General features: G+C 38.2%; 1 protein-coding gene across 1 annotated transcript in view; it reads left to right on the forward strand.

Moving 5' to 3' along the window:
- Positions 1-14,369: 14,369 nt before the first annotated feature.
- The window catches only part of Smp_181120 (putative amyloid binding protein), a 31,110-nt gene continuing 17,505 nt past the window's right edge, over positions 14,370-27,974 (forward strand). The window contains exons 1-7 of the mRNA XM_018795803.1: positions 14,370-14,785; positions 14,819-14,961; positions 14,997-15,070; positions 16,950-17,265; positions 18,322-18,664; positions 19,790-20,106; positions 25,310-25,415. Of these exons, the coding sequence (XP_018650079.1) occupies positions 14,405-14,785; positions 14,819-14,961; positions 14,997-15,070; positions 16,950-17,265; positions 18,322-18,664; positions 19,790-20,106; positions 25,310-25,415 (1,680 nt within the window). The 5' untranslated portion in view covers positions 14,370-14,404. The remainder of the gene's footprint in view (positions 14,786-14,818; positions 14,962-14,996; positions 15,071-16,949; positions 17,266-18,321; positions 18,665-19,789; positions 20,107-25,309; positions 25,416-27,974) is intronic.

The raw sequence follows: 27,974 nt of genomic DNA on the forward strand, positions 1-27,974 counted from the left end.
AGCGGAATGAACCATATCCGGACCAGGAGAAGTGTCTTTTCTTAGGTGCTGCAGTTTACGGAGCACCAGGTCAGCACTCAGGTCCACTTCGGAAAGTCCTGTACAGGTGCAGGTGAAGCTTTTGTCAGTATGGTTGATGTGGGTCAGCTGGAATGTCTGGGAGTATTGTTCAGCCAAAAGGTTAGCAGCATCACTGTCGTTATTGGTCGGGCCATTAGGACCAAGCAGTTGGGAAACTCCAGTTTTGCCTTGTCGAAGAGAAGCTGCGTAACTGAATAAGCTTTTCGGATTGGAGACGAATTTATCGATAAGCTTGGTCTGGAACTGAAGCCTGTCTTCTCTTATTGCCTTTGGACGTATGTTCCTTATGCGTTTATATTGCCTGTATGCGTCGTTATTGTTGGTTCGTTTATATTCGACCCAACAGTGCCTTTTGCGGCTTAGCAAACGACGAGTGCGGTTCTTGATGAATGGAGGTTGTTTGTAGCTTTTTGGGACCATTTTAGGAACTGAGTGCTCAGTAGCACATAAGATCGTGTGCAGTAAAAAATCCCAATGAGCATCCACTTCAAGTTGAGGGTGAACATCCCAATCTACTTTTTGTAGATAGTCCTGTAAAGCTAACACATTCAACCGTTTGAAGTTCCAGCGCTTGTTGCTAGTAGGATATCGTAGCTCCGTCTTGCTGACAAAGCTGAATGATAAGACGGCGTGATCACTTTTCCCCAGGGGAGCCAGGATTGAGAGGTCGTCAACTAGGAATTCTTCATTTGTGAATACCCAGTCTAAGCGCGACGGCGTCTGACTGTTTCTCCAACGGGTTGCCGACTTCACATTTTCGAATAATCCCAGGTCACCGATAAGGTTGAAGAACAGAGCTTCAGTAAAGTTGGCATCACCAATGTATGTACGTTCCACGAAGTTGATTCTAGGAAGATTGAAGTCCCCTAGAATCAGGATATGAGAGGATCCGAGACGCGTAGAGCGAGTTAATCCTTCCAGCAGACGTTTGTCATACTCGATGTCGACAGTGGGCTTCCTATAGATGACCCCAACTAGACACCTCGAGGTGGTAGACAATCTTACTGAGTACCATACTGACTCATCAAGATTGAGAAACTCTTGGTTGTGAAGTCGGTGCGCATCCAGGCATGACCGTATGTATAGTGCTACCCCACCCCCCATTCCTGTTTTTCTGTCGTTGCGAAATAAAGACATTCCAGATATTGCTAACTCCTGGTCCGTAAACTGAGACGTTATCCAAGTTTCGGATATTCCTATCAGATGGGCATCATTAGCGTTGCTAAGTTCACGTAGCTCGTCCATTTTGTTTGGCAAGCTCGCGGCGTTCGTGTATAGGCAGTTTATGCTTTCAATTTGGAATGCGTGAGCTTCTTCCTGTTTGTCTATATGAGCCGTGCGTGAGTGGACAGGTAGCCTACCTATACGATGTTTACCGAGTTGGTAGTCCCTGTCCTTTACACGTTTTTTTTATGATCAAGACAGTCCACGAGTGGAATTGTCAGCTCCAGCTTTCGTTCGTGCTTGATCCTGCTGTCGTGGGGCCTATCCGGGTGCATATGGATGCCAGTTGGCAACCGACGTGTATTGGCACGAAATGCTTCCAGAGTTGCAGCCGCCATGTGGGAGGAGGGGAAGGTTATCTTCAGCAGCCGGGGCCTAGTGTCTCCGTCTCTCTTGGCTAGTCGCATTACCTGTTGGGTCAATATGTTCTTGAGTTTTAAGGAATGCTTAATGAATTTCTATTCCCGAATATCAGAGTTTGCTTGAGTTGGGTCCATATTTTCCGGCACACCTTGCACAATGATATTTCGTCCACGGAAAAACGCCTCGCGAGATTCCTTAGGGATGTTCCGGATGAGATTTCGTTCAGAATACGGTATGTCGGACAGTATTCTTACGTTCCCATCGGACTTCAGTAAGTGACTGGCTAGCAGGACGTCCTCTACGTCGGAGGCATTCTTAAGTGTAACACGAAGCAGCCTCGGGTGGTTTAGGTGGTTAGAGTCCTTCCCCCGAGTGAGCCGTGTGACGGTCAAAGGCTCTATTCTAGGGAGTTCAAGCCTCTTGTTTAATTCCCTCCAGAGCATCCTATCATTTTTGTCCTGCAAACTGAGAGGAAGGTCGGTGTTGTCAATAAGGTTCATGATTATGACAGAGTCGTCACAAACCGTAATTGATTTCCCAGGTTTTACAGGGCGTCTAGGTTTGGTATCTTGTTGTTTGGATGTAGAGGCGCGTTTTCGATTCCTGGGCTCAGTGGTGACGGGCGGACATTCTTGGGGGTAGACTGTGCGGCCAAAGCATCAATTGATTTCCGCATGGTACTTGGGACGTTCAGTTTCCGCGGGGACGCTTGGGCTTTATTACTCCTGTTAACGTGAGTCTAACCACCTACAGGATTTTTGGGAACCACTGTCTCATTCAAGGACTGTTCCCTGGAGGACCCAAGTTTACTGAGGGAGTCGATGACAGTCGATGTTAAGATGGTGCTGAGTTTTAGCACATCATCACTCGTGCTGTTAACAGCACCGTCAATAACCGACCTGTCAGTATCCTTTTTCTTGTTTGCCCTATGCGTTCCAGCTTTGTTACCTGTCATGATGCTATCATTTACCAAATTCTTAGACAACTTATCTCTCAAACCTGTTAGTAAAGTAATGATGGTACCCAACATAACTACCGTATCAGTGTTGCAGGTAACACATACCCACCTACGATCAGACTTGCTGAGTCTGCTATAGGCTGCTGCTGTTAGATCTGTACATGCCTCGTGGAACCAACCTTTGCAGTTGTCACATTGCATGCCAGATGTAACGGCGAAACGGCAACCAGGTCTTTTGCATGAATTTTTCATGGCTAGTGATTTAGACTGTCTTAAAAATACAAGCAGTAAATTTAGGACCGTTAAAAACACACAGTAAACAAAAACTGGCAAAAATGTATAAAAGCAGTTAACGATAAGCTAAAGCTAGTCTTTACGTGAAAACTATAAAAAAAACCGATAGTGAGCTGAGGCAAAACCACAGTTAACTATTAATTTGAGTGAAACACAAAAACAGAAGTAATCTACCGAACATATAGCTCAGAATAGATTCTTTAGATCGGAAATGGTACTTTTGTTGCGTAAGAACACAGCAAAAGTTTGAGAAATGTAAATCACGTTAGGACTAAACTTCCCGTTCGAAAAGCGCGCTTTCAGGGAGTAAGGATTTGTAAAGAAGTGCCGTAAGTTGCCTGACACCATGTTCGTGAGATACCAATTCTCCATACTCTGCTTGGCTACCATACTCTAACTCATCTTCTCTCATTCTAAAACCAAAGAACAGGAGGTAGTTTATCTTGAAAATGCAATCAGCCGACACAAGCAACCAAATTTGGAGAGCTACTCGGTTGGCTGTATAAGATAATTAGATAGAAAAAGATGTACGGTTACGTGATTCCATTGTTCTGTTTTCACATAAATGTTTTTTTAACATACTTGTAACCTGGAAAGAAATAAACGGCGTGTAGACATCTTGATAACAAGCATGTCAAATCAGTATGCCATCTAAAAATGATATTCTAAACTCAAAAACGTTGACTTCATTGAATCCAAATGGGTATGTGACCCTGAGTCCATGTAGTTTCTATTTCCTAAACCTTGTTTATAATCGCGAATGCATACCCAGAAATCGATCAGTAGTCGGTATCAGTAGAACGCTATCAGCCTACGTGTTTTTAATCAATTTATTGCATTATTTGAAACTTCCATCCTTTAAGTGAACGGAGAACTTCTCCTTGAATACATTACCATATATACCTGAGACACTTTACTCTCCAGCTATCGAATACCTCAAAGACCACATAAATAAAATTAAAGTCTGCTTTTCCTCCAAGGCTATTTGACGGCGTTTGTTCTTGCTGCTTACAATCATGTATGAAAGTTTATTAAACCTAGGAAACTCTCACGTTTTGCCGAAGAATATGGTATAGAATATTGTTAAATGGCATCCAGCTCTTTTAAAATTGGTACTATGCCGTCTGAGGTTGTGGTGTGTGTTATAACGGTCTGTTTTCCTTGTTTACACGAACGGAACGTTGATTTATCTTAGACGAATATTCGCACTAGATTCCCTCCAGTGTCTACTCTACAGGACTTCAATACAACTTAGATCAAGAGCACGTGATTAGCCTGACAAGAACGTAAATATATTTCCACGCCAGACCGACGAAATCCAACAACAATCAATAAATAGTAAGGAAGGGGGAAATTGCAACGCATCGGACACCTGTCAGACTATCTAATGTTTGACTAAGCAAAGAACCAACCGTTATCATTCTCTCACACACTTCAGTGAGTCTGAAAAAATTCCATATTCTTAATCCTGGAAATACACCTTGATGTACGTCCATTCTTTCTTCATTTTGTGATTGTAACACAGCTGTCACATGCTGTTCGTGTAATTTCATATCGATTCTGTCAGTCATCAGATCGTTAGTATCATGCTTTGGTGAAAAGCATAACTTGAAGTAAAATGTCAGTAAACATTTTGAATTTTGTGCGACGTTCCATGACAGAATGGCGATTGCTCGAACTTCAACAACCCAACATTTACAATAATGGCTATCTTGGAAACATCTTCATCTAATAGGATGTCGTGAGACGGCTTGATCAAACTAGTCTTAGCAAATAAGGTCATTCATTGTAAGGCATCTGAGAAATCTTGAACATGTGGTATTAGACACCTAGTTGATATAGTTTAACCGTTGAGAGCCCTGCATTCTCCGCACGGTATCCTCTTAGCATACTTTACTGACCATGGCTACAGGCAGTCCCCATAGGCTGGTAGAGGAACGGATAGTCCCTAAATGTCATTTAACCGAATTCGACTTAAGTAATCCTAAGCTAACCAGGTTGCAGAGTTCTGGCTCTTGAGAACACATAGGCCCCTGTCATTTTCCCAAACACGTGACCCTGATTTCAGTCACACAACACCCTATTGGAGGTGGCCTGACATTAGACAACAATGAACTATAATAATATATTGCAATAACGACTAGAGTTAAGTAATAGAAGTTCAATTAGAGAAGGCGGAGAAGTATGGAAATATTGTGGTGACCTACTTTTATGACGACAATGCGATTGTTATAGTGGAAACAATTATTATCATAATCAATTGTACCAGTGATTGTTTTACTGTACATGTTTGTTCAACTGCACCAAAAACACTTTTCCTTCCATTGCCTGTGACCTTGCACGAACTTGCTTGCGCTCGTCAGTTCCGTCCTCAAACTTTGGCACGTCTCGGTATTCTTTCGATACCCCGAGATTGCCAACAAATATGTCCTATCGCAACCATTAACAGCCTTCCGGTTTTTGGCCTACCGAGGGACCCAAGTCGATACCTGGCACGTAATCTTTCTGTAGTGGTAATCATAGTCAATCGCGACTCGACGCCATCTACAATATAATAACACGAGTTTAGAATAAAGGTTGAAACGCAAAACTTACTGTCGCAACTGCAGTACCAACTTCAAAAAATGAGAACAGGAAACAGTCCGATCATTTATCTGGCATTGACAAATCAGATAAAATTTACGAGTAGTAGCATGAAAATAACTTTCAGCCAGTAATAAATTTTATGATAAAGGTTATCGGCAACAATGTTAATTAAGACTGTCTATATAATATTGATTTCAATAAATGTCGTATTTTCGTTGGATATTCTCACTGAGTCTGAAATCTAATCATGGACTATAAAAAGCAGACATAACATTGGCTTCAACCGAGAACCAAAATATGGGGTTGCTGCCACTAAAGATGGAAATTTAGCATCAATAGAGAAGACTAATGGTATCAACACTTCCTTTCCTACTGACGGGAAAAAATTCAATAAACAACAATGCTGTCAAGTGAGAGATTTTGGTAGAATTTTCAAAGCATTATTCTTTACAATAAGGTGGCGGAATCTTGTTGCACAGGCGCCTGATTGCTCGCATTACACATTTTATGGAAGTTATTTCCACGTCTTCAAGTAATTTATCGACGGATTAGTCTTTTATTTCTGTTAGATCATACTATAATAGTTCCCTTATATATAATTGTATGCGCACTTCACAAATGTATTTGTGCGTGCTGGTCTGTTAGAGTCTTCATTTGCCTTGCTTCAATACTGTATGTATAAACTGGTTAACAATCAGTTCATTGAGTTGACTGATACACTACATTTAGAATTACATACGCTCTCTGCTCTTAGTACATGAATGCTTATACTGATGCAAGAAGTACACTTGTCCCAAATAACCGTACACTGACTGTTAGCATCGGATTGTCTTCAGAGAGGAAATTCAAAGGATTTATTGGAAGTTAACTGCGAATCACATGCCAACAGTGGAGTCAAGACTCGCTCTTAATATCAGCCACCAAGTTGATATCCTTAATTCTACGGGGATAATAAGCTTTAAAATATCATTGAAGTCAGGGTTAACCCACTTCTAAGTGTAAAGATCTTGCGCTGTAAATGATATTGGGTTTCTCTGTGGGCTCTCAGATGTTGAGCAACATTTTGTGTAAGAGTATTTTTTCCACAATATCTGAGATGACAAACCGTTATGTTCACATTGCAAGTTTATGAAACACATAAACAATGTACTGAGATTGGTTTCTGGAGGTTAACCTCATTATATAAACCCTGTGTTAACGAAAAAATTAACCTCCTTTGAGGTTATAAGGAACTTCTTCTCAAGGGTCATACCTACACACTCATGAAGAATCTTATGTCACTCCCCGGTAAAGATTGTTGCATGAGAAGGCTTTCTCGGTCATGGTAGGTGTTCCCTCATCATTTTTGCAGCTAAAGCCTCTTGTTAACTAATTTAAAAACACAGAGTTGAATTGGAGCTTCCCACGCGCCCTTATGGTAGAACAGTCTGAAGTGGTATATTAATGCTTTGTAAGATATGGTATATAGAGGACGTCAGTACCCCGATTTTATTTTGAAATGTTGTAACCACCAGCAACTGGGTTGACTTGTCAAATAATGCACATTGGAACCAAATCCGCCTTATTATTCAATAATAACCAAGTGATCCTTTTCTCAGAACTAAATGGAAAGTTGCAATCTGTCTTGGTGTAGCCAATGCACTGAGACCCAAAAACGGAAACAACATGTAGTCTGAGATAGAAATATCAAGGCAGCTTGGTCAAATTTTTGTCAATCATCAAAACCAACTATTCTAATATTTCAGCTGCAAAGCTAAAATTAGATGCTAAATTCTAACCCTGATTAGCATGAAATGCACTTCAGGAGATAGAGGTTTGTTATGATTGGGGAATTTTTATGTGCTTCCCTCAAATAATTCCTCACTTTCGCAACCACTGGTAACTACAGGTAATGTCGATGAGTAATGATGGAATATAGTCACCTAGTAGACTTCTCAAAATTTACTTAACAGTTCTAGCAAATGACGAAGCCAAGAGTCTTTGAGAAACACTAGTTTCAGAGATTTATTAAACCAGAAAGTTGACAACAGATCCAGAAAAAGAATGAAAGATTTGTTTGCCCAGTGAACAATACGTGATTTAAAACTATGGTGTGGTGTTTGTATGAACTAATGATTCCTTTTGTACTTAATGTATGGCTGGTTTCGTAATCCGAATGCAATACGTCCATTAGTGCTCATCTAGTTTTTCTTAGTCTAAATTGCGTTATTTCTTGGGTTCTCAAATCGTGCAAAAATCCAAACACTTCTAATTATCAAAAATGCTTATACAAAAAACTCAGACTCGTTACGTGTTCAGAGACAATTTGTTCTTACCCTCGACCTACTCCGACGACACTGATTTATTATCCAGCGTGGTTTCCACACTGTTTATGCATGCTTCCCCATATTTGTCCCAGCTAAACTTTCAGTTTGTTTAGTTGACGTTTTAGTTTTTATATGAAATATGTTAACAAGTATATGACCAAATTTTTCGCAATGTATTGCACGAATATATAGCATAATTCTCATAGCATTATTGAGTAATATGTGACCGAGTGTTTATCTTAAATGCATCACGTTCACATTTTTAAAAAGAAGGTAGAATAAAGTCACAGCAGGCTTGCCGCTGGTTTTTATTCTGAGCCATATCTGATAGCGTCTCTAGCCATTGTGTTTCACAATCTCCAAGACCCCAACCAGGGAGTCCTGAAGGACCGCCATAAGTCAGTCCTGTAGAGCTTTCTTTCATACCACGACACCATGTCACACACTGACCACCTCTCTGTTTTTTCCAACTTATCCCAGAATCAGCACATAATGGGACGACATTCGAAGGACATGTCCCAGCCACCGAAGTCGATGTTTCAAGACAGAGACACCGGTTGAATAATCGTCGCTGTGCCCGAACACGCGATGCCGAACCTCAGCATTACTTACATGGTGTTGCCACTGGATGTCAGCAATCCTCCAGAGACAAAGATGATAAAACACAGAGAGTCGTCTTACATCATTAACTCGGAGGGACTAGGTCTCACACACATAGGACAAAACTGCTCTCACCGACGCGTTGAAGATCCGACCGTTTGCAGACAGACTAATATCAGGAAGGCTCCAAAGATGACCCATATTGGCACATGCCACTCTGGCTTTCACTATATGTGAATCGATCTCATGTCAGACGCGACCACCAGCGCTTAAGCAGCTACACAAATACACGGCTTTTCGACTACTTCATCTTTTCAGTACTCAGAGTGAGTGAAGGTTAAGCGTCTTGCCAGTCTTGTAAGAGTACTTTGCACTTAGGGTGTGAGGAGCACATATCATACTTACGGACACTAATTGCCAACTGATCAAGTACCTATTGCATAGTTTGGGTATAAATCACACGGTAGGACGATATCGTCCTCATATTCAGGGTCGAAAAGTCTCTCTGTGGGTAATAGATTCACACCACTGTTACCTTCATCCATCAGAGTTTTTCCAGAATGTCATCGATAGTGAAATTGAAGAAGAATGGTGAGATTAGGCAGTCCTACCTAACGCCACTGGTTTAGCGGAACAATGGAGAGAGGTGGTTGTATGCCCTCACTCTGCCTGAGATGTCAGCACATAGGGATTTTAAGATATATGCCCAACGAGTCGAAGGCGTCCCTAATGTCGAGAAACACTACGATTGTTTGTCTGTAATAAGAATGATGGTGTTCTAATATTTGGCTGGCAAATACCAATTCATTCTACTGACTATGGGAGGCAGGACATTCTGATCGGTGTCGCCGTGGCAACAGACCAGTTGAACTGCTCCTCAAGATGCTCTGCCCATCATTTAAGACGTAGATAGATGTTAGTGATTGGCATTTAGTCATCTTCACAGATTGTTTCACTCGCACTGGACCTCTTACTGCCGAAGACTCGGATGAGCTGACAGAGCTTCTGGAAGTTACCAAATGCGGCTGATGCTACCATATAGTTAGCACGCTACGACTACTAGGCTTCCTCATCCTTAAGCAAGCTTGGGACAATTTCAATACTCATTATTCTTCGTTTATGGTCAAACTTGCGGTCATTGAATTGGGTTGATGTGCTTCAATAGGCTGTAAGGAGCCTGTATAGACCCAGCGATTATAAGCGAGACGTCTCGTGAAGCCGAAGACTATGCTACTCGTCATTTTCATGGAGTCGTGTAAATGCAGTCAATGCTGATGTACACTTTTTGGTGGGTTGATAGCTAGCCTTGAACCTAGTGTAGTGTTGGTTGCTATTCAAACCCACATAATTTATTCCAGCTTCCGGATATGTCAATTTATTCATTATTCTTGAGTCACATTTTGACCTCGACAATTATTTGCTTGGCAAGCTTAACTGTTTTATGTGTGCGTATGTGTGTGCACTTCTTATCCTATTCACCATATGTCCGTAACTAATTTTTGTTTGACTATAAATATTGATTCGTACTTGGTTAAATTGAGTTAGTCCACTCACCTTCTTCATTGTGCTTCCTTTTGTTTTGCTTAGCTCCCAATCAACGATTGCACGAAATATACGTATTCGAAAATACGTTCTCGTATTTGATTTATTTAATTCTGTGATTCACCGACACGATTTAAGTCGCTGAATATGTACAAGAATTGATGACATATATACTTCAATAACAATCAGAAATGATCTATCAGAAGTCAGATTTTCGGTCACTAAACTAGCTCGGTTCTGATATTTGGTTGCAAAAGAAGCTTCAACCAACTTACTGACATTGATCTGTTTATGTCAATGAATTTGTTGGCTACTGAAATGTAAGGTAAGATTGGCGCAGACAAGGGCATGATCAGAGTTCAGATGATGACTCCAGAAGGAGAGGCAGTCTTGTTCTTAACCATACCAATGGTAGCTGATTGTGATGAGATCAATCTGGGTCCAAGTTTGAGATGCAGAGGGAGGACTCCAGACAGCACGTCAGCGATGACTGTGCCGGTGGATAGTGCTAGACAGAAACAGGTTATAGTCTGTACAGAATTGCAGTAGATGGTCAACGTTATCTGACCTGCCACTAATAAGTCCCCCTTAGCCATCCAAACAACTCTCTGATGTGCTTAGACGCTTGACCTGTACATTCAAGTCTCCGACATGTGTACTGTTTAGTAATTATATGAACAGATGTAGGTAGTGTGTACTAAGAATTAAAAGTGGAATTCCTACAGACAGAAGACGAATCTGAAGAAAAAAGAAAGAAAAACAGAAAGCGATCTAAATAGCAACATGAATGTTTGGAGTATGGAGTTTGTAAAAAGTAATTCAAAGAAAGATGAGTAAACTATTTATTTACCATACTGTTTTCATATAGCGTAATATTTTTCACGGCTGAATAGAATGATCAGCCACACCTCAAGTCCTCGTTGATTACACTATTACTACAATGCCTGTGGATCCCACTTTCTATAGAACACTGAGAATTTTATGAAGCATCTTTGAATTCATCCAGTTTGGCCTGTGTTGTATCTCACCTCGATAAAGTTTTCTAATTTAACGGCGCATGCGCGACTGTTTGTGGGGATCCGGCAGATTAGTGCTGCTTCTGCTGTAGCTCTTAATGTGACACCAGTGCCAGAGAAACCTGGAAAAGTTGACATGCCCACCATTAAGTGCACGTGAAACAAGTCTTTCGACACAGCGAATGGAGAGCGAATTTGAAGTACTTTATTGGAGTCTTGAATACGAGTCTGCAGTAGACAACAGACATAGATATTGAGACTTTTTATCGACATAGCCAACAGTATCAGTTGTTCTGCCTGCATTATTGTGAGAACGTGAAAGCGGTCAGCAAAGTTGCCATAAAGAGTATTAGGAGGCCTGCTCAGAGTTCGTGCTAGGTGGTAACAGTGAAATTTCGACCATTTAGTGACTTGAAATCAAATAAATAGAGTAAGGTTTCCTCCATGAGCGAGCTGTGCAAGTTGAAAAAGAAGGAATATACGAAATGAGAACTAATAAATGGGCGAAAGATACAATTCAAAGTAAAAACGAACATTAACGTAAAGTCTTTAGTATGATTTGCGAGAACGGCAACCAAATCGTGAATAGATTTTCTTACTGTAGTCACCGTTTAGTTTGTGCATGATCTGGGATATTCCCTGAGTCATTAAACCAGTGAAGGTGTATTTTATGGGTCACACACCGACGTCTGGTCCAGAGGTCTAATCTGCGAGGACAGGATAAATAGAAGCAAAAGCATGGTAGGTGGTGACTAACAATAGGTTTATACGCCATTTGTTTCCTCAGCATACTAGAGCCCATGTGCACCATCGGTGTTGAACCAAGGTTTTAAACTATTCCTAGGTTAATCTTTGTACCCACCAATATGAGAAGGCTATAAAATACCTGATAAGTTTAAGACGATACGCAGTTTTTTTCACCAATGAACTTTTTCACAGTGGACATTTATGTAAGCTATACTTACCGTTGTGTAAAATTCTGGCACAGTTCTTTAGTGAGTCTTTAGTGCCGATACGTATCCTTCATTCCATTGCTAGAAGAAACCAGATTAGTGGTAAACAGGTCTTTATTTTGATCGTGAGACAACACACAGTGGAAAGTGAAGTAACCTTTCAAATACTCAAAGCTCTACAACATTCAATATAAAATAATAAGAAGTATAATCTTTATACAAAATAAGTAAATGAATGGAAACTTGGCTTTCGATGTTCTGAACTTTAATTAAATGTTTTTGATCAACTCTTAATCAGTCGACCAGAGTTGTTACAAATCGTTTCACATGTTTTTACGAGAACGGGGGTTATCGTCATTTAAACGGATCTGTATGACTTCAATTATGAATCAGATTGGGAAGACCAAGTTATTTTGTGTAATTCTTCATATGGTGAAAACAAATTACATGTATAACCTCATAATTAATGCATACAGTTCTAGCATCATGGAGTAACCGTTTTGGCATTTGTGTCAGCTCTTATTACTATTCTATTTTTTTGATTGTTATGGTTAATCGGTCACTCAACTGGGCGTTCATCAACTAATTAACATATGATGGCTTCTCTTTAAAACTTGTGAGTAAACTCCTGAACGTTCTGGTCATTCTGACGAATCAAAATGTGAAATTTAGCTTACACATCTGGCGCAGATGCGTGACAGACGGCCTTCACCTAGGGTGCTCCCATCAAATCTAATCAGTTCAGATTCAATGGTGAAGAAATCCAGAACTATTTACTTCATGGATTTATTTACCTCTACAAATTACTTCACCCGTAGCAATGTAGTGATGTCTCTAAAGTGTGGTCAGCCAGAAGTTTAAACGCAACTGGCCTGACATTGATAAACACTCTCTTGATAGGTCGATATGTTCAGTAGCGTATGGTCATCTTTCCCTAACATTTGGGGTCATGAAATGCAACGGAACACACACAGAAAGGCGTATTGGAGACAAAACAAATCTTTTGAGATAATGGGATTAAAAAGCTGAGAGTACAATCAAATAATATTGGTGCGCGTAAAATGAGACAAAATAAGAAGTTAAGCAATGTCCTACATGCAATGGTCGTTTCAGTGTTTTCGAAACGGTGCAGTTCATCCGGAGCGCGTCGTTTAGAACCACTTATCGGAACCCACAGAAGTTTTGTCGTAGTCGTTAGTCACCCAGGGTGGGGTCATGGTTGTGGGGCTTGTGTCGTTTGATTGTTTAGAAGGAAAGTCGACATAACTGGGGTTTCCTTCTAGGAAAGAGGCTCTAAGACGGTTAATGCTGATGTTATCAGTAGTCCCATTCTTATCTGTGGCATAGTCTCAATGTTTGCAATGAAGAACTTTGAAGCGTCCTTCGTATGCCACTTCAAGTGGTCGTCCTACTGAGTAGTGGATCAACAAATTCTCCTGGTAGTCGAATGGTTTTTCCGTGAACGAGTTGTGTTGTATTGCACCCAATGTCAGCCTTCACTGCATTGCAATTAATAAGTGACCTGGGTGGGAGAGCGTCAGTCCACAATATACATTTGTAGCATAGAGTGAAGCTTCCAACTGTCATGAAATCGTTCCACCGACTCGTTATCTGGTGAGTGGTAGACGATCGTTCAGGATTGTGTGGTCATTGTTAGTGTAGCGAAACAACGGAAAAGTTTAATTTCGAAGTGGCGTCCACGGTCTGCGGTAGTAGTTGAGTTGCAACCGAAGCTTAATACCCATCATTTGACGAAAGTGGGGGCGACTGTTTTAGCAGTACTATCCTTGGTAGGTACCACTTCTCCCTATCATGTGGAACGGTCAACACACGTTAGTAGGAACGAGTATGCACTTGAATCTGATAGGAGTACTACCAATGCATAATCGAAACGAGAGTCTTGAGTTGCAAAATAACCTAATGAACATTCTTTGTCCTTAATCACCTTAGACTCCCAATAGTTAAACAGAAGTATTGAGGATGTTGTGTCGATTATGTTTCGGCACGATTGGACGATCCCTACCAGTGGGTGTGTCACAAAGAAGAGTTTCTCCACTCGTTACAGTGTGTTTGATTCTTAGTTTCAGGGTTATCTAAGATAACTCGAAGATAGCTTGTAGTTGCGAGGTATTAGTAGCACTGTATTGCACTCGTGACCTGTCGCAGATGTGTGATCAGGTGCCTTCATTTTGGACGTGTCCATCAAAACTAACGAAGTCAGAATCAATGTTGAAGATCTCCAGGACTACTTACTTTGGTTAACTATTTTAGGCTACACAATTATGTGACGATGACTCTGAGAGTATAGAACAATGCTATTTGTTTATGGATACTTATCGCAATAAGTGGATGAAAGTAATACAGAAGTTGTTTCTAGAGACAGGACAATGAAAATCTAAAGCTATGTATTGTTTTATACCAGTTTATCACAAAAGTATTGAATACAGAAGAAGCGGGACGTATTAATGTTGTGTTGCTTCTATGTTTCAGGATAATAATTCTTCTCCCCTAATATGCTTGTCGAAGATTGTCCTCAGCAGCATACCTTCCGGGTGGAAGGTTACGTCTCAATTAAATAACTGCTTCAAGTTGTTTTCAAACATTTTACCTTTCTCATCACCATTGGAATTGGAGTATTTTTTCCAGTTTAACCATTTCGCTAACAAGGGAGAAATAAAAACTATCTATGGAACGTTCGCTTACTACGAAATATCAAATAAGTTGAAACAACTGATGTTTCGGAAGGAACTGTCGCTCAGTAACTCATGTTTGTTGTCTCTAATAGAAAATCCCCCTCCTAATTTCACCACTCATTGCTTGCTTGGCCTACCTTCAGCATTATTTCAACAGTTTATCATTATTGTAAGTGCTTTGTTTTCCTAATTCTTTCAACAGAGTTTTTGTATATACTGGCTTCCAATGACACATGTATTATATCATCGCACAGTTCCGGAGGAGGGAAATTCCGGGGCTTTGCAGACTGTTTTTAGTTTTTTAGCTGATCCACACGTTTTCAACAAACTATATGAAACATGCAGGTTTGTATTAATGTGTCCTCATTCATTTTGATTAGAGATGTACAAGTGTTTGTATATTCTTGGATGCAACATAGTCATTTCTATGGTGTTAGCGGGGCAAACACTGAGGGTGAGTTTTCCTATGTTGATTATGTCTACCTTTCCGTCACATAAAACAGTTCATCTTTTAAGGTTTTTCGCAATCTCCAATTTTTTTCATCAGTAGACTTCATGCATGTAAAACGTTTTCTTTGTACTGCGGTACAAGTAGTATATAAACCGTTGGAGCAGATGCACGTTTTTGTTGATTAAAAGGATAAAAAGGAGAACATTGGAGTGGAGTTGCCATTTTATATTTGCGGCCGAAGCTTTTAAGCCCACTTTATCTTTACCTGGTGGGTAAAATATATTCGTACGTATGGGTTTGATGTGCAGTATATGGAAAGAACGTAACCATAGCTATTACTTTAGCGTGGTGCTCGAGATGGCCTATCGTAGTGACTCAACCGAGATATATTGTCTGAAACACATGTTTCTTTTGGGTCCCATTACACCAGACAGGTGGTTTGGGGACCTTAAAACTAAAAGCGTCAACTTGAGGCCGGAGGGCGAAGCTATGCTGCTGACTGTAGAGGAGTGTGACAGTTTTAAGGTATTTCTCTCGGACAACCAGCATCTGAACTGATGCTATATTCTCACAACGGAAGGAAGAAGTTAGAAAAAGTAGACTCAAAATGTTATACCTCACTTTACCCCACAGTTTTAGAGTGTGGAACTAACACATCATAAACTCTCCATAAAAAAACTGTACGTGACTGGATTCAAGCAGTTGTCCCTTGGGCTCTGCAGTCTCGCCTCTAGTTCGCCAAGATCTCCACTAATGCTTCTTTTTCAGAGCCCTTAATGAGAAATACCCTCCCATGATGTGGGCAACTGCGAAGTGATCACCGTCCTTATACATCTATCAGCACCCAAGGTCGTCTTGTTAAAGATCAAGGACTCCAGAATCTTGCGCTGTCTATATATCCTGCGTCTCCAAGACGCGCATGCATGATCTAAGTACAGTCATCCACCTGGTCTAATCTTGTCAATATCAAGGACCAGCACGATTTACCCTTCGAGTTCTCAAAGCAAAATATTTTTTGTGTATAGAAGCAACCATGTAGTTTAATATTGGATCACATATGAATTTCAGATACATTTTTTCACTTTTTTTCTATGAAATTTTGTATTTCTTACTTTGTTATAGTATTTTGTCAGATAAAAGTTTGGTCCTTCAAGAACTATTCCTCAATAATTATACTAAAATTCAAGTTTTTGTAGCCTACTGATAAAGTCCAAGTCAGTCAGTCATGATCAGGATAGCCTGGAAAACGTTCAGAAACTTTAGTTCCGATACCACGTCAATGTGGTGACATGAAATCAACAAAATACATAGCAAAACAGTTGATATAATGTAGTAGTAATAATATTCAGAAAGGCTTAAGCTTGAGAACGTAGTTTAGGATAAAGTAATATAAGGGTACACATAAAAAAATCGGGACTAAAGATCTTGAAAAAGATAAAGCAATAAAAAAATGCAATAAATTATTGGTTTAAACTACTCTTTCGTTAACTATAGATTGTATAATAGTTTGTGTGATATAGTTTCAGAAAATCATACATCTCTCACTTCTTGTCCACTAAAAGTAATGTACAATCTTCATTATAATATTATATATTGGACTTTTCCAGGTTTTTGCTTTTGGAACTGCCAGCAATTAAATACTTTTGGGCTTTTTTTTCTGACATCGTTCATTGTTTAAAAACGAACAACTGTAAAACAGTAACATAAGCAATCAATGTACTTCAGTTTCAGGTTTCTTTTTGCTAAAAGCGTCACATGCGTCGATCAGCGACTTTCATGGTTAATTATCAAGAGATTTTAGTTGTGATTTTTTTATAAGACTAATATTTGAAACATACTCTAAATTTAATAAACTTTTTATTCGTTGATCTTCAACTTTCAGTCAACCAATACATAAACATAGTTTTTAAACATTCAGATTATTCTCCACTTGTTGAACCGCATGCATTATCGAATAATTTGGTTTTAAACTTACATGAAGTTCTCACTCGAGCTCCCCGGTTAAAACGCAATGCAGCCCCAGAAGTAATAGCTGCTGCGTTGCTTGGTCTTAAAGTTTCTAACTTCTTGTGCGAGTGCTCAGAATACGTGCATGCTTGCAAAGCGGCTCGGAGTGTTCATGAAACTGTGCGTTCTTTTTTCACACTTACAAAATTCCATCGTGCTCAGCAACGTCTAGAATATGACGCCATGTGCATGTAAGTAAAGACGTAATCTTTTAATTATATATATATATATATATATATATATTTATATAACAGTTGTATTGAACCAAAATTCGGCGTAGTCTTGTCAAAATATTTGTCCGATCCGTTTAGATTTACCAATAATAACCATCAACATGTTATCATGATTTAGTTGCATGTAGTCTATGCTTTTTCCGAACCATATTATTTGCCACCCAACTTTTGACTGATTATCTTCTCATTTTAAGCGAAGTAACTTTACTACTGTATCATAACATGCTCTAATCATATAGTATGGTTCCGTAGTATTCAGACTTCCTGTTAAAGCTTCTGGCATTAGATAAAATGAATCTATAATTGGAGCAATTGTTGTTTCAAATTGATTTTAATGTTTTTTGGCTTCTTAGTGGAAAGTAGTAGCTCTAGATTTGATTATACTTAAAATTTTAGGCATATATCATTTATAAGTAAACGTTTTGGGTTGTTCTGTAATCATTACGTTTTGAAATATGTGTTGTATTTGTTCCATAAAAACCTGTTGTGTCAAATAGATGTCAAAAGTACTTTCAATGGATGGAATTTTCACTATCAATATTACCACCGTAGATTGCAATTGTATCAATTAATTTATATAATACCATTTCTTTTACTCTCTCAGGTACGGACCAGAACTCTGATTCACTAAAGATTTAGTATCGTTAGCTTGTCAACAATGGTCATTGCTTAGAGTGTAGTACAGAAATATGAACACAGTTCATGAATTTCTTACAGGTAACAAGGGATTCGTTATTTGGCAAACAACTCAGTTTTATCTCTACGTGGATTGTCTAGTTGTTATACTCCTGCAAGTTTTTAAAAGGCTGTCATTTTACGTTCAAAACAACCATAAAACAGTATTTAAGCTAAAAAACTGTCATGAAGTATTTTTACGGATATATATAAATTTCAAAGCGTTGAATAAGTATACACCCTTTTTAAATATCCAGCATATTTCGAGGATTATACAAACCCCCAACTTGCATTATTTTTTTTCCCTTTGTATTTACATGCTTCAAATTTTATTATTAGTATGCTTCGAGCGATGAATGCGCACAACATGTACTTAGAACCTGAAGATCAACAAGTTTTCCATCATGAAGCACCCAGTTTATTGAAGTCGATGTGGAAGTCGAGGTTGTTAATGACTAAGTCAATGAATAAGAATAATTTTGAATACTCCTTGTTACCAGTTAGCCTGGAGAATACATCTCAAAATGCTTTTGTTTCTATCGGATTATCGGCTTCTCGATCATCTGATGAAATTTCTGAAGGTATTTCGTCTCCTTCTATCAGCATTGTTGGACCTGCTGGTGATGAGTCTCCTTGTGTATTAGAAACACCTACAACTCGACCGGCGTCTTTAATTTCAGATGTATGTTGTTTTGTATTCTACCATTAATATTTATTTGTCTGACTCGCTATTTCAAATCCTTAAACTACATGCATGAAACTGGAGTTTTTCAAAATTCTATTTTAGTTGGTTATATTATTACTCAAGACAGTTTAGATATTGTAGTCAACCGGCCAAATCGTTCCCACGATATCGCTTTCTAGAATATTTCTGAGGATAGTTCTGAGAATTTCAAGATCCAGAGAATTAGATGTTTCACATAACTTTTTTTCGGTTGGTAATTAGCTGTCGTTCCGTCCTATTTGGGACTTTTTCAGTTGTATTTACCTGCTTCTGAATATTGATGTTCATATTGGGATTCGAGCTCATTTCATATTCCAAAGCTTTGTCTACTAAGCAACTGAGTCTAGGAACGATTTTGAAGTGAAGGGTATTTTGTACAGGTCCTGTTATGTACATCAGCACTAAAATGGAGGTACATCCGATTGACGAGTCTCAGGTAGTCCGAAACGCAGGTACTAGATTCCACTGTTAAACACGTGATATTAGGGTTATATCGATGCAATACATACATGACGTACGCATGCCGAAAAAGACTGATCAGAATTTGATATCTACAAAAAACCTGTTTCGGGAGACTCAATGACCAGCCTATGATGAAACCATTCACTAATACCTGTTGCTATGGCAATAGTCTAGTTGATGTTATCGCAAACAGAATTCATCATTTTGTAAAACGGATCTTACGGTAAATAAACGAAAGAAACTGTTTGTAGCCGAACGTTTATTACTGAATCGCAATATATATACTTAACGTTCTGTTAATATGGTATCTATATTTTTGAGTGTCAAAACATTTAATCAATTTCCAATCAAATACTTGTCTTGAAAATTTAAATATTCTGAGTTGCTATATTAAAAATCACCTACAAATATTTTGATGTTTCTCACCGCAATTCAATTTACCAGTTGGTGTCAACAAAACTTAAGAAGTACCAGTCAAGTGTCTTATTTCATTCCAAATTTCATCTGTTTTTATGACCTTACGTCATAACTCTTATGTTTTTTGTATAGTTTTCAATTCTTACTTTATATTCATTCATATATATATTTCCTGATTTCTTTCGAATCGCTTTTTTTATTCAGTCCTACTTCCCAACTGTTTATTCGACCTCCGAAGTTGTGCTCAACCTGTTGGATGGTAATCTTGATATATGTTTATCTACTAGTGCTTATATGAGCGCCCAGCTGGCGACTTATCATTATTCCATGTGTCACTATCAGATTGCTTTTCACTTTACTGTGTTGGCTATTGAACAGTTAGAAATATGTTTCAATCAAGGTACACCCCCGTCTCCTCATGTTACAGTTGAAGTTCTTCGTATTATGTGCAAAGTATGTATCATCAAAAGAAAATATAGCTTAGGATTAAGAATTATTAAACATGCATTAATGTATACCAGGTATGTCTAGTGTTATTGATAATTTTTCTAGCAACACAATTCTTGTTTTTTTTTAGAAAAAAATTGGCCTAATTGTGTATAGTATTGTGATCAGTTGTTTAATATCATCGGGTGTTATTTATTTTATTAGTTTATTATTTCTACCTTAGGCTTAATCTATTCTGCCGATGGTTTCTTAAATTAATTAACCTTTAGGTTGTAAGGTTCAAATTCCCATCCTATTTCGTGAGTTATCTTTGGTCTTCAAGTTTTCATCGATCAGCTTAGTAGAGTGACACCTCAATGAAATTGCTAATTGAATCTCTGGTTTAGACTCATTTAATCAGTCAAGGTTATAACAGACCCATGGTATCATTGGTCCATAGACAATAAATCCAACCTTTAGTCTGGTTCACAAGTCTATTTTCGACGATGATTTCTTTTTAATTAAATACCTTAGTTATGTACCGACATATGATAATGCTGCTTTGGGCGATCGTCTGATTGCACTACTGATATACATGCTGTTTGAGTCAGAAACTCAAGACCAAATAGGAAGACCGTAATTAGCTAAGTGTTGTCTGAATGTATGTTCTGACTCATTCATTAATGTAGATATTCGTCCTTCAAAGAATTAAGCCGCTTTTTTAACCAAGAGTGTATATCTACCTCTGGATAGTTGGACCAAATTTCAACCATTAGCATGCACCCGTTAGCCTTGAACTAATACGTGTATGGTTGACCCAGCCTATTAGACGGTTCATATAAATAAACAAAAGTGACTATTATATAATATTCAATTTTTCACTAGTTCGTGATTTAAAACTCTAGTATTGAAGTTAAAAGTTATAAAACTAATTAGTATAAACTGCAAACAGATCTTGTGGACCATTACTAGTTCACTAGCCGATTCGTTTTATTTACCCTGGTACAGCCACGTGCATACAACCACTGCCAAGGACGCCCTACTCACTGCCTTTTTGCAGCGAGGTGTTGTTCACGAAATTGAGAGGACCAAAGGCGAACGTCCGGCACTTTAAACGGGTTGATGAATATGGAGGATCCACCTAGGGGAGTCGGAAAACTCTGATTCCAAACCAATGGTGTACATGAGCTCCAGAATTCCAAGGGAACAAATGGCTTACAAACCTATTGTTGGTCACTGGCTACCATGGGACTGCATCTCCGAACGTTTCTCTACTGCCTTGTAGATTAGACCTTTAGATCAAAGGCTCGAAGTGTGGCCCCCTAAGAAAACCACCAACCCCGGTCTGGGGGCCTAAGCAGCATCCCGACCTTCACACAAATCGAATGACAAAGTGTGACACATAACTATTTGTTGCCTCCTTGTACCAATGTTTATGTGTTTATGGAAGGCATTTATTTAAGATTATGCTAACTGATTAATGGATTGTGAAAAATTCTAAGTTTGATCGACCATTGAAAACTTAAGTGTTAACTAGTCATAAGGATCGAAAAGATTACGTGTTTAACTTTTTAAGATGTCCATCGTCAGTATCAGCAAGTTTATTCATGGCAACACTGACGAACAACGTAAAACTTGTAAAATTTTCATTATTTCTATTGATAACTCCAACATGAATCTATGATTATGTATCAATGACATGTGTTGACGGATTATATTCAACTTTGAAGGAAGGTATTCTCTGTCTGGGGGGGAAATAAGGAGTTTGTCGGGCCTCAACTTAGAGCAACTGAAGTAGTCGATCGATGAATATTGGAATACTGTAATGAGAAGACGGGTTATTTAAAAAAAATAGCGAATGATATGTAGAGTTCTGGGTCTGTATAAATAGCTCTCTTTCTTTATCATATCTCCCTTTCCATACCTAAATTTTAAGAGTAAACCAGTGGTTATAGCGTTTATTATAGAAGGGCTGCAGTTTTCCAATCACCAAACATTCAGATATTCTTGAAGGTCACTGAAATTTAGTGGTTATTTACCAACTGCTTTAATTTTAAAATATATGTGCCAAACTAACTGACAAGCTTTATGGCTCTGAGTCATTTTTAACCTGAATAATTTTTAAAACTTTGCATGGTACACAGTAAGTTTAAACAAATGTTACTTTGGAGCAAACTTTTATGGGTACTATCAAACGTTAATAATATGTTTTAGAAAATGCAATTTTGAGATATTGTCAATAGTTTTATTATACTAAATGTTCATTGGTAGTTTACCAGACAAATTATCCTTTTGTGTCAAATGCTTTCTCGAGGAAAATAAAGTACTAGGTTCAGCAGTGTAAGCGATAGATAGAACCAACTAAAGCTCCACCTATTTCGGTTTGATCAACTGAGTATAGTGTTGTAGTGAACGAAGACTTGGTGGTGATAACCAATTATTTTTGGTGCAAAATTACAGAGTGCTTTCATAAAATAGGAAAACCACACATTAAGTACATTATTTGCACATCTGTCTTCAGTTGTCCTCTTCGTGTTTCATGATTCTTTCAATACCGTTGTCATTACAATTGCTATATGTTTTCCTTCCTGTTGTCTTCAATTCAATCATCTCAATCTTCTGGCAGGCATTCCACTTCTGATTGGTGCTACATACTGCTTTTATTTGTCAACATAGGTAGTATACACCACAATATCACTGGCCCTCATACGGAAAGTTTGGCTGGAAACCAGGTACACAAATCTGTACATGGCAAATGATTCAATTATAATTTTTTTGTGTTCATGAACAAATCAGATTTTCTTGTTCTTATTTTGGTTTCCAGTAGATACACTCCGAGAACGTGCAAGGAAATTAAAATACTTTGTTTATAAGAGGCTATTAAATGTTATCTCATACAAGACATGTATTGATGTCTGTTTCATTTTTTCTTGGTTAAATCGTGAAGTGTTATTTAAATATATAAGAAAAATATAAATACATACATTCCCTATGTTTATTTTAAATTTTTGATCAACATTACTTCATTATTACTTCAATTGATAGGCTTTATTACATGTAGGTATGAAAAGAAACTTTAATTTGTCTACCAAAATTTACGTATTTTACATCTGATCGTTTTACTCAATAATCAATACCTTATGTTCTACTCACTGTGACATATTCTAATGGTTTCTATAATAAATATAGCTTTACAGACCTTAAGTCAACTAGATTAGATTTACAAAAGTTAAACCATAGTCCTTATCACTTCACCTATTCACATACACGTTCAAATGTTTGGTCTTATTCTAGCTTCTATTTATGCGTATTTATTCGTTACTAAGCTATTGCTACATTCATCTTATTAATCAGACAACTATCGGTTTAATATTACTAGTAGTGTAGGTATCACACAGACCAAATAGATAAGGTGATGTTAGGTTATAACAGTAGTTATTTTCTTTGGTTGTATTAAACTAAAGATTATCATTCTTTTTCAATATAATGATTATAAAATACCCCTTTCATATAAATCTGACATACAGATACAAAGAACACATAGATTCATCTACTTTGTTATGAATAATTAATTGATACTAACTGGAAACTTGATCCAAGCTGAATGGGTTGTCGGACAGTCCTTTTTACCTGACAAACTGTAAAGATATTAATGAATACAGGCAAAGCACTTTACAACTTTTCTTTTTATTGAATAACAAGTATCATTTCTAGTTAATGTATCGTACACATACAGAGAGAAAGAAAGTAGTAACATTACCTTACTAAACTATATTACCTCTATTATCAGTCTTTTGTGTATACATGTTTTTGGATGATACATATTAATGCACTATACATCTATGTCACGATAAAAATTGTTACTAGGTGGTTAAATCTATTGTTTCTTGATTAAAGACTAAGTCTAAAGCTTTGTTTCCATTGTTATATTTTCATTGAGAAATAACACTAGTTACTGAAACAAATATATTGTTTTCTTCTTGAAAAAATCAGATATTTTTCTGAATATTTTCCAATTTATTTGTATACTGGATTATTTGGTAAGATGATTGGTTGAAAATAAACAAATATGACATTAAAACTGCATTATTATTCCCTTAATGAAACAACTATGGTTGTCTAGATTGTTATTTTCCATAACTTATACTTCAATTCCGATACCATTATATATATATTTCACAGTGCATATGTTGTAATCGAAATAAGTTTCTCTTTAAAATCTTCCAAGTTTAAAAACATCCACTAATCTTGACCCTTTTTTATAGCTTTAAAATGACAACAACCAAGGCACTTCTTATCGTACTTGTTTTTCATTCTTGCTTTGACATTTAAAGTAGTTCTGTTCAATTTCGACTATTGTCTTTGTTGGTGTTTAAATAATGATTGATTTTCATGACCAACTTAATATCCAAATTTAGGTTCGTGTAACGATTAAAAACTACACCCATATGTCAATATTCTTTTATTTATTTATTCAAGCTCATAAACATTGGTACAAGGAGGCAACAAATAGTTATGTGTCACACTTTGTCATTCGATTTGTGTGAAGGTCGGGATGCTGCTTAGGCCCCCAGACCGGGGTTGGTGGTTTTCTTAGGGGGCCACACTTCGAGCCTTTGATCTAAAGGTCTAATCTACAAGGCAGTAGAGAAACGTTCGGAGATGCAGTCCCATGGTAGCCAGTGACCAACAATAGGTTTGTAAGCCATTTGTTCCCTTGGAATTCTGGAGCTCATGTACACCATTGGTTTGGAATCAGAGTTTTCCGACTCCCCTAGGTGGATCCTCCATATTCATCAACCCGTTTAAAGTGCCGGACGTTCGCCTTTGGTCCTCTCAATTTCGTGAACAGCACCCCGCCGCGAAAAGGCAGTATCCGTGGTACAGTATCTGCATTTGTCACATCAGTAGTATTTGATTGTCCACGCAGTAACGTCATGACACCACGCTATTGAGAACGTGTTGAAACATTGGTCACTTACTTACCTACACGCATTGGTTATCTAGACTGATGATCATAGAAAAATTTTTTCCGCTGATGCTTGAATTCTGGCTAACTTAACATTATATTACAAACACAAAGTTGTTTCAGTTTAAACATCACATATGAAGTGTTTTGGGAGTAATATTTGGGCCACAACGTTTCAATGTGTAGTGTCACCTTTTACGACTAAATAACCTTGAAATGGTATTTAAGTTTTGGAGAACTTTTCACCAAATTTTTTTTCGATATCTTTTCATCATTCTCTACATTCGTATCAGATGATCTATTTTCTTTCTTTTTCTGTCTCCCAACAGATCTGTTTATGGTTATCGTAATTTGATATATGCTAATCTACTTATTGAATATGGGTGTTTAATGCTGAATACAGATAAAACACATAAAGCTGCAGAAATTTATCGGGTTCGTTTTGTATTATTTATTAAGTTGTGTATCATGCTTTTTTCATTTCTGTTTATCTGTCTATCATGTTGTACAGATGTGATAAGCAGACATGACTATAATCGTGCATTAGTTGTATTGTATCCTCAAGACAATATAGTAGTCATAATTATTATTGTTCACAATTTTTATTTTGTAAATCAAAACAAGACGTAGTCGGGAGGATGATCCAAAAGAATATTGCTTGCTTGTTTTGTTTTAACACAATAATAATAGTGGTTATTATTATTACTGTCATTATTATTGTTATTATTATTATTAAATATTTAATTGTTTATCCAAATTCGTCTTGTTTCCCCCTTTTAATCATAAATAATGTACTACACTGTGATATAAATCAGTTTGATAGAAAGGATTATTTCTAAACATGCGGTATTTACCATAGACTGATGACATTGGACATTTATAGTTATTTGAAAGCCACATATGATTACCAGATAGTTGTTTTGCCTCAATTTTATAATTCTAATGAAATGTAATTGTGATTAGTATGTGAGAACTTAGTGAATCTGTCATTAAAGATTAGAATTGATGTTACTACTTTCAATATCAAAGTTTTATTACTGGTTCATTGAGTTCATATTTTGAATTTCTTAGTAGTTATAGTCAGTCAGTCACAACGTAGAACTTTGTACGTACGTACATCAGTTCGACTTGCCATACCATATTAGCACAGAGATGCAGTTGTCGATTCAAATCCCATAGTGGTAGAAGTAGTATGAGTATGATTTACCGTACTAGCAGATATAACTGTTTCCACAACTTTTCGGATGTCATCCCACATTGCCTCGGGGTGGGCACAACTTACATGGCTGCCTAACTGTTTTTCTAGTTGTTCCTGAAATATATGCTTAGCTTGCCTATCACTAAGTAAAACCCTAAGAGTTTTCCTTGTCTTTCCTACGTCCAGTAAGACGCAGACAGATACGTGCTCGCAATAGAGCATGATCTGAATCTAAGCATGTGCTCCAGAATGAGTGACAGTCTTCTATCGAGCCTCTCCATCAGTGGCTGATAGCGATGTGATCTACTTGGGTCCAACGTTGGGACGAATTCGGGGGTCGCCATGTCAAAAGATGTTTTTCCTTATGCTTAAAGTTAGTATTTGCGAGAAACGGGCGGTTATCTGAGCATAGCTGCAACAGACGGTCACCAGTATCTGTTCTTTGAGCTACGACACCATAAGATCCACCCAGGTGTCTTTCACTTAGTTTACCTACTTGTGCATTAAAATCACCGGCCACTATTACTACATCGAAGCGCCTAACTTTTCGGAGAAGGTCGGAAAGCTTTCTATAAAACTCATCTTTTACATCATCTGAGCTGCAGTCAGTGGGAGAGTAGGCAGAAACGACGAAGAGGCGACGGCGAGTTCCCGTGTACTCGGACAGCGCACAGACGACTGTCTACTGGGATCCAGTCTAAAAGAGCTACTTCTGCCCTAGGACTCAATGCTATACCTACCCCAGCGAGGCCACGGGTAGCAGCACCAGGGCTTCCAGATACACGAAGTGTTAATCGAGTTGGTTCTTTATTTTGACATGGTGAGGTCAAATGAATGACGCTACTCGGATCTTGTATGCGCGTGCGAGATTCTAAAGTCCTAGCTAAGGAAGCCTGTTGTTCTATTTGGCACAATGTTCGGACGTTAAAAGTTTCTACATGTAGTTTAGAGCGTGGTTTCAGAAGACCAAGAATAACGTTCTTCGTACTCGAATCGTTCGCCCTAGCGGTGCAAGGTGATAAAAGGATGTGAGAAGGGTTAGTTGTGGAGATAAGAGAGTTATTAGGTGTAGGAAGGATTTGAATGTGACTAACTTGTACTGTTACGGGTATGAGGGCTGATATCACTTCCCGGCTGTCCACACTGTGGAAGGGTATTTTTTGAGGGACCTGAAAAGGAAGTTGGATTATTGTTGGTCTTAACGACCTGGGAGCGTGACCGCAGAGTTCAAGGGATAACTGCTTGATGCCGGTCACGCCCAGCCTTTTTGTGGGGGATTTTTGACGTGTTAGCAACATTCTTCAAAGGGCCTTACCACCGGAGACGGAAATCCGTGAAGTAGGGTGAGGCGTGACATTTTTAGGCTCGACCTTTTCTAACCCCTTCCTTCCTTGTGGGAAGGCAGCATCGCTGTTATGCTGGTTGTCCGATGGAAACACCTTACTACTGTCACAGCTCTCTACAGTCGGCAGTACGACTTCGCCCTCAGACCTTGAGTTGCTGCTTTTAGTCTTATCGTTCTCCAATCGGTCTATGTGGCATGGTAGAACCTACAGGAATATATGTTCCAGCCAATATAGCTCGGTTGGGTCATCACGACAGGTAAGCCCAACCACCACGCCAAGGTAGCAGCTACGGTCGTGTGTTAGTAGTTATAACTAAAGTCTTAATATTTAAGAATTATGATGCATATAATATAGAAATTTTTTTAGAAAAAAAACAAAACTTGTACATTTTGTTTTTATTTTTCAAGGCAGTCAACAATTATACTACCTTGATATACTCTTTTTTTTTAA

Source organism: Schistosoma mansoni, chromosome 2 (genome assembly GCF_000237925.1).
Source record: "Schistosoma mansoni strain Puerto Rico chromosome 2, complete genome".
NCBI lineage: Eukaryota > Metazoa > Platyhelminthes > Trematoda > Strigeidida > Schistosomatidae > Schistosoma > Schistosoma mansoni.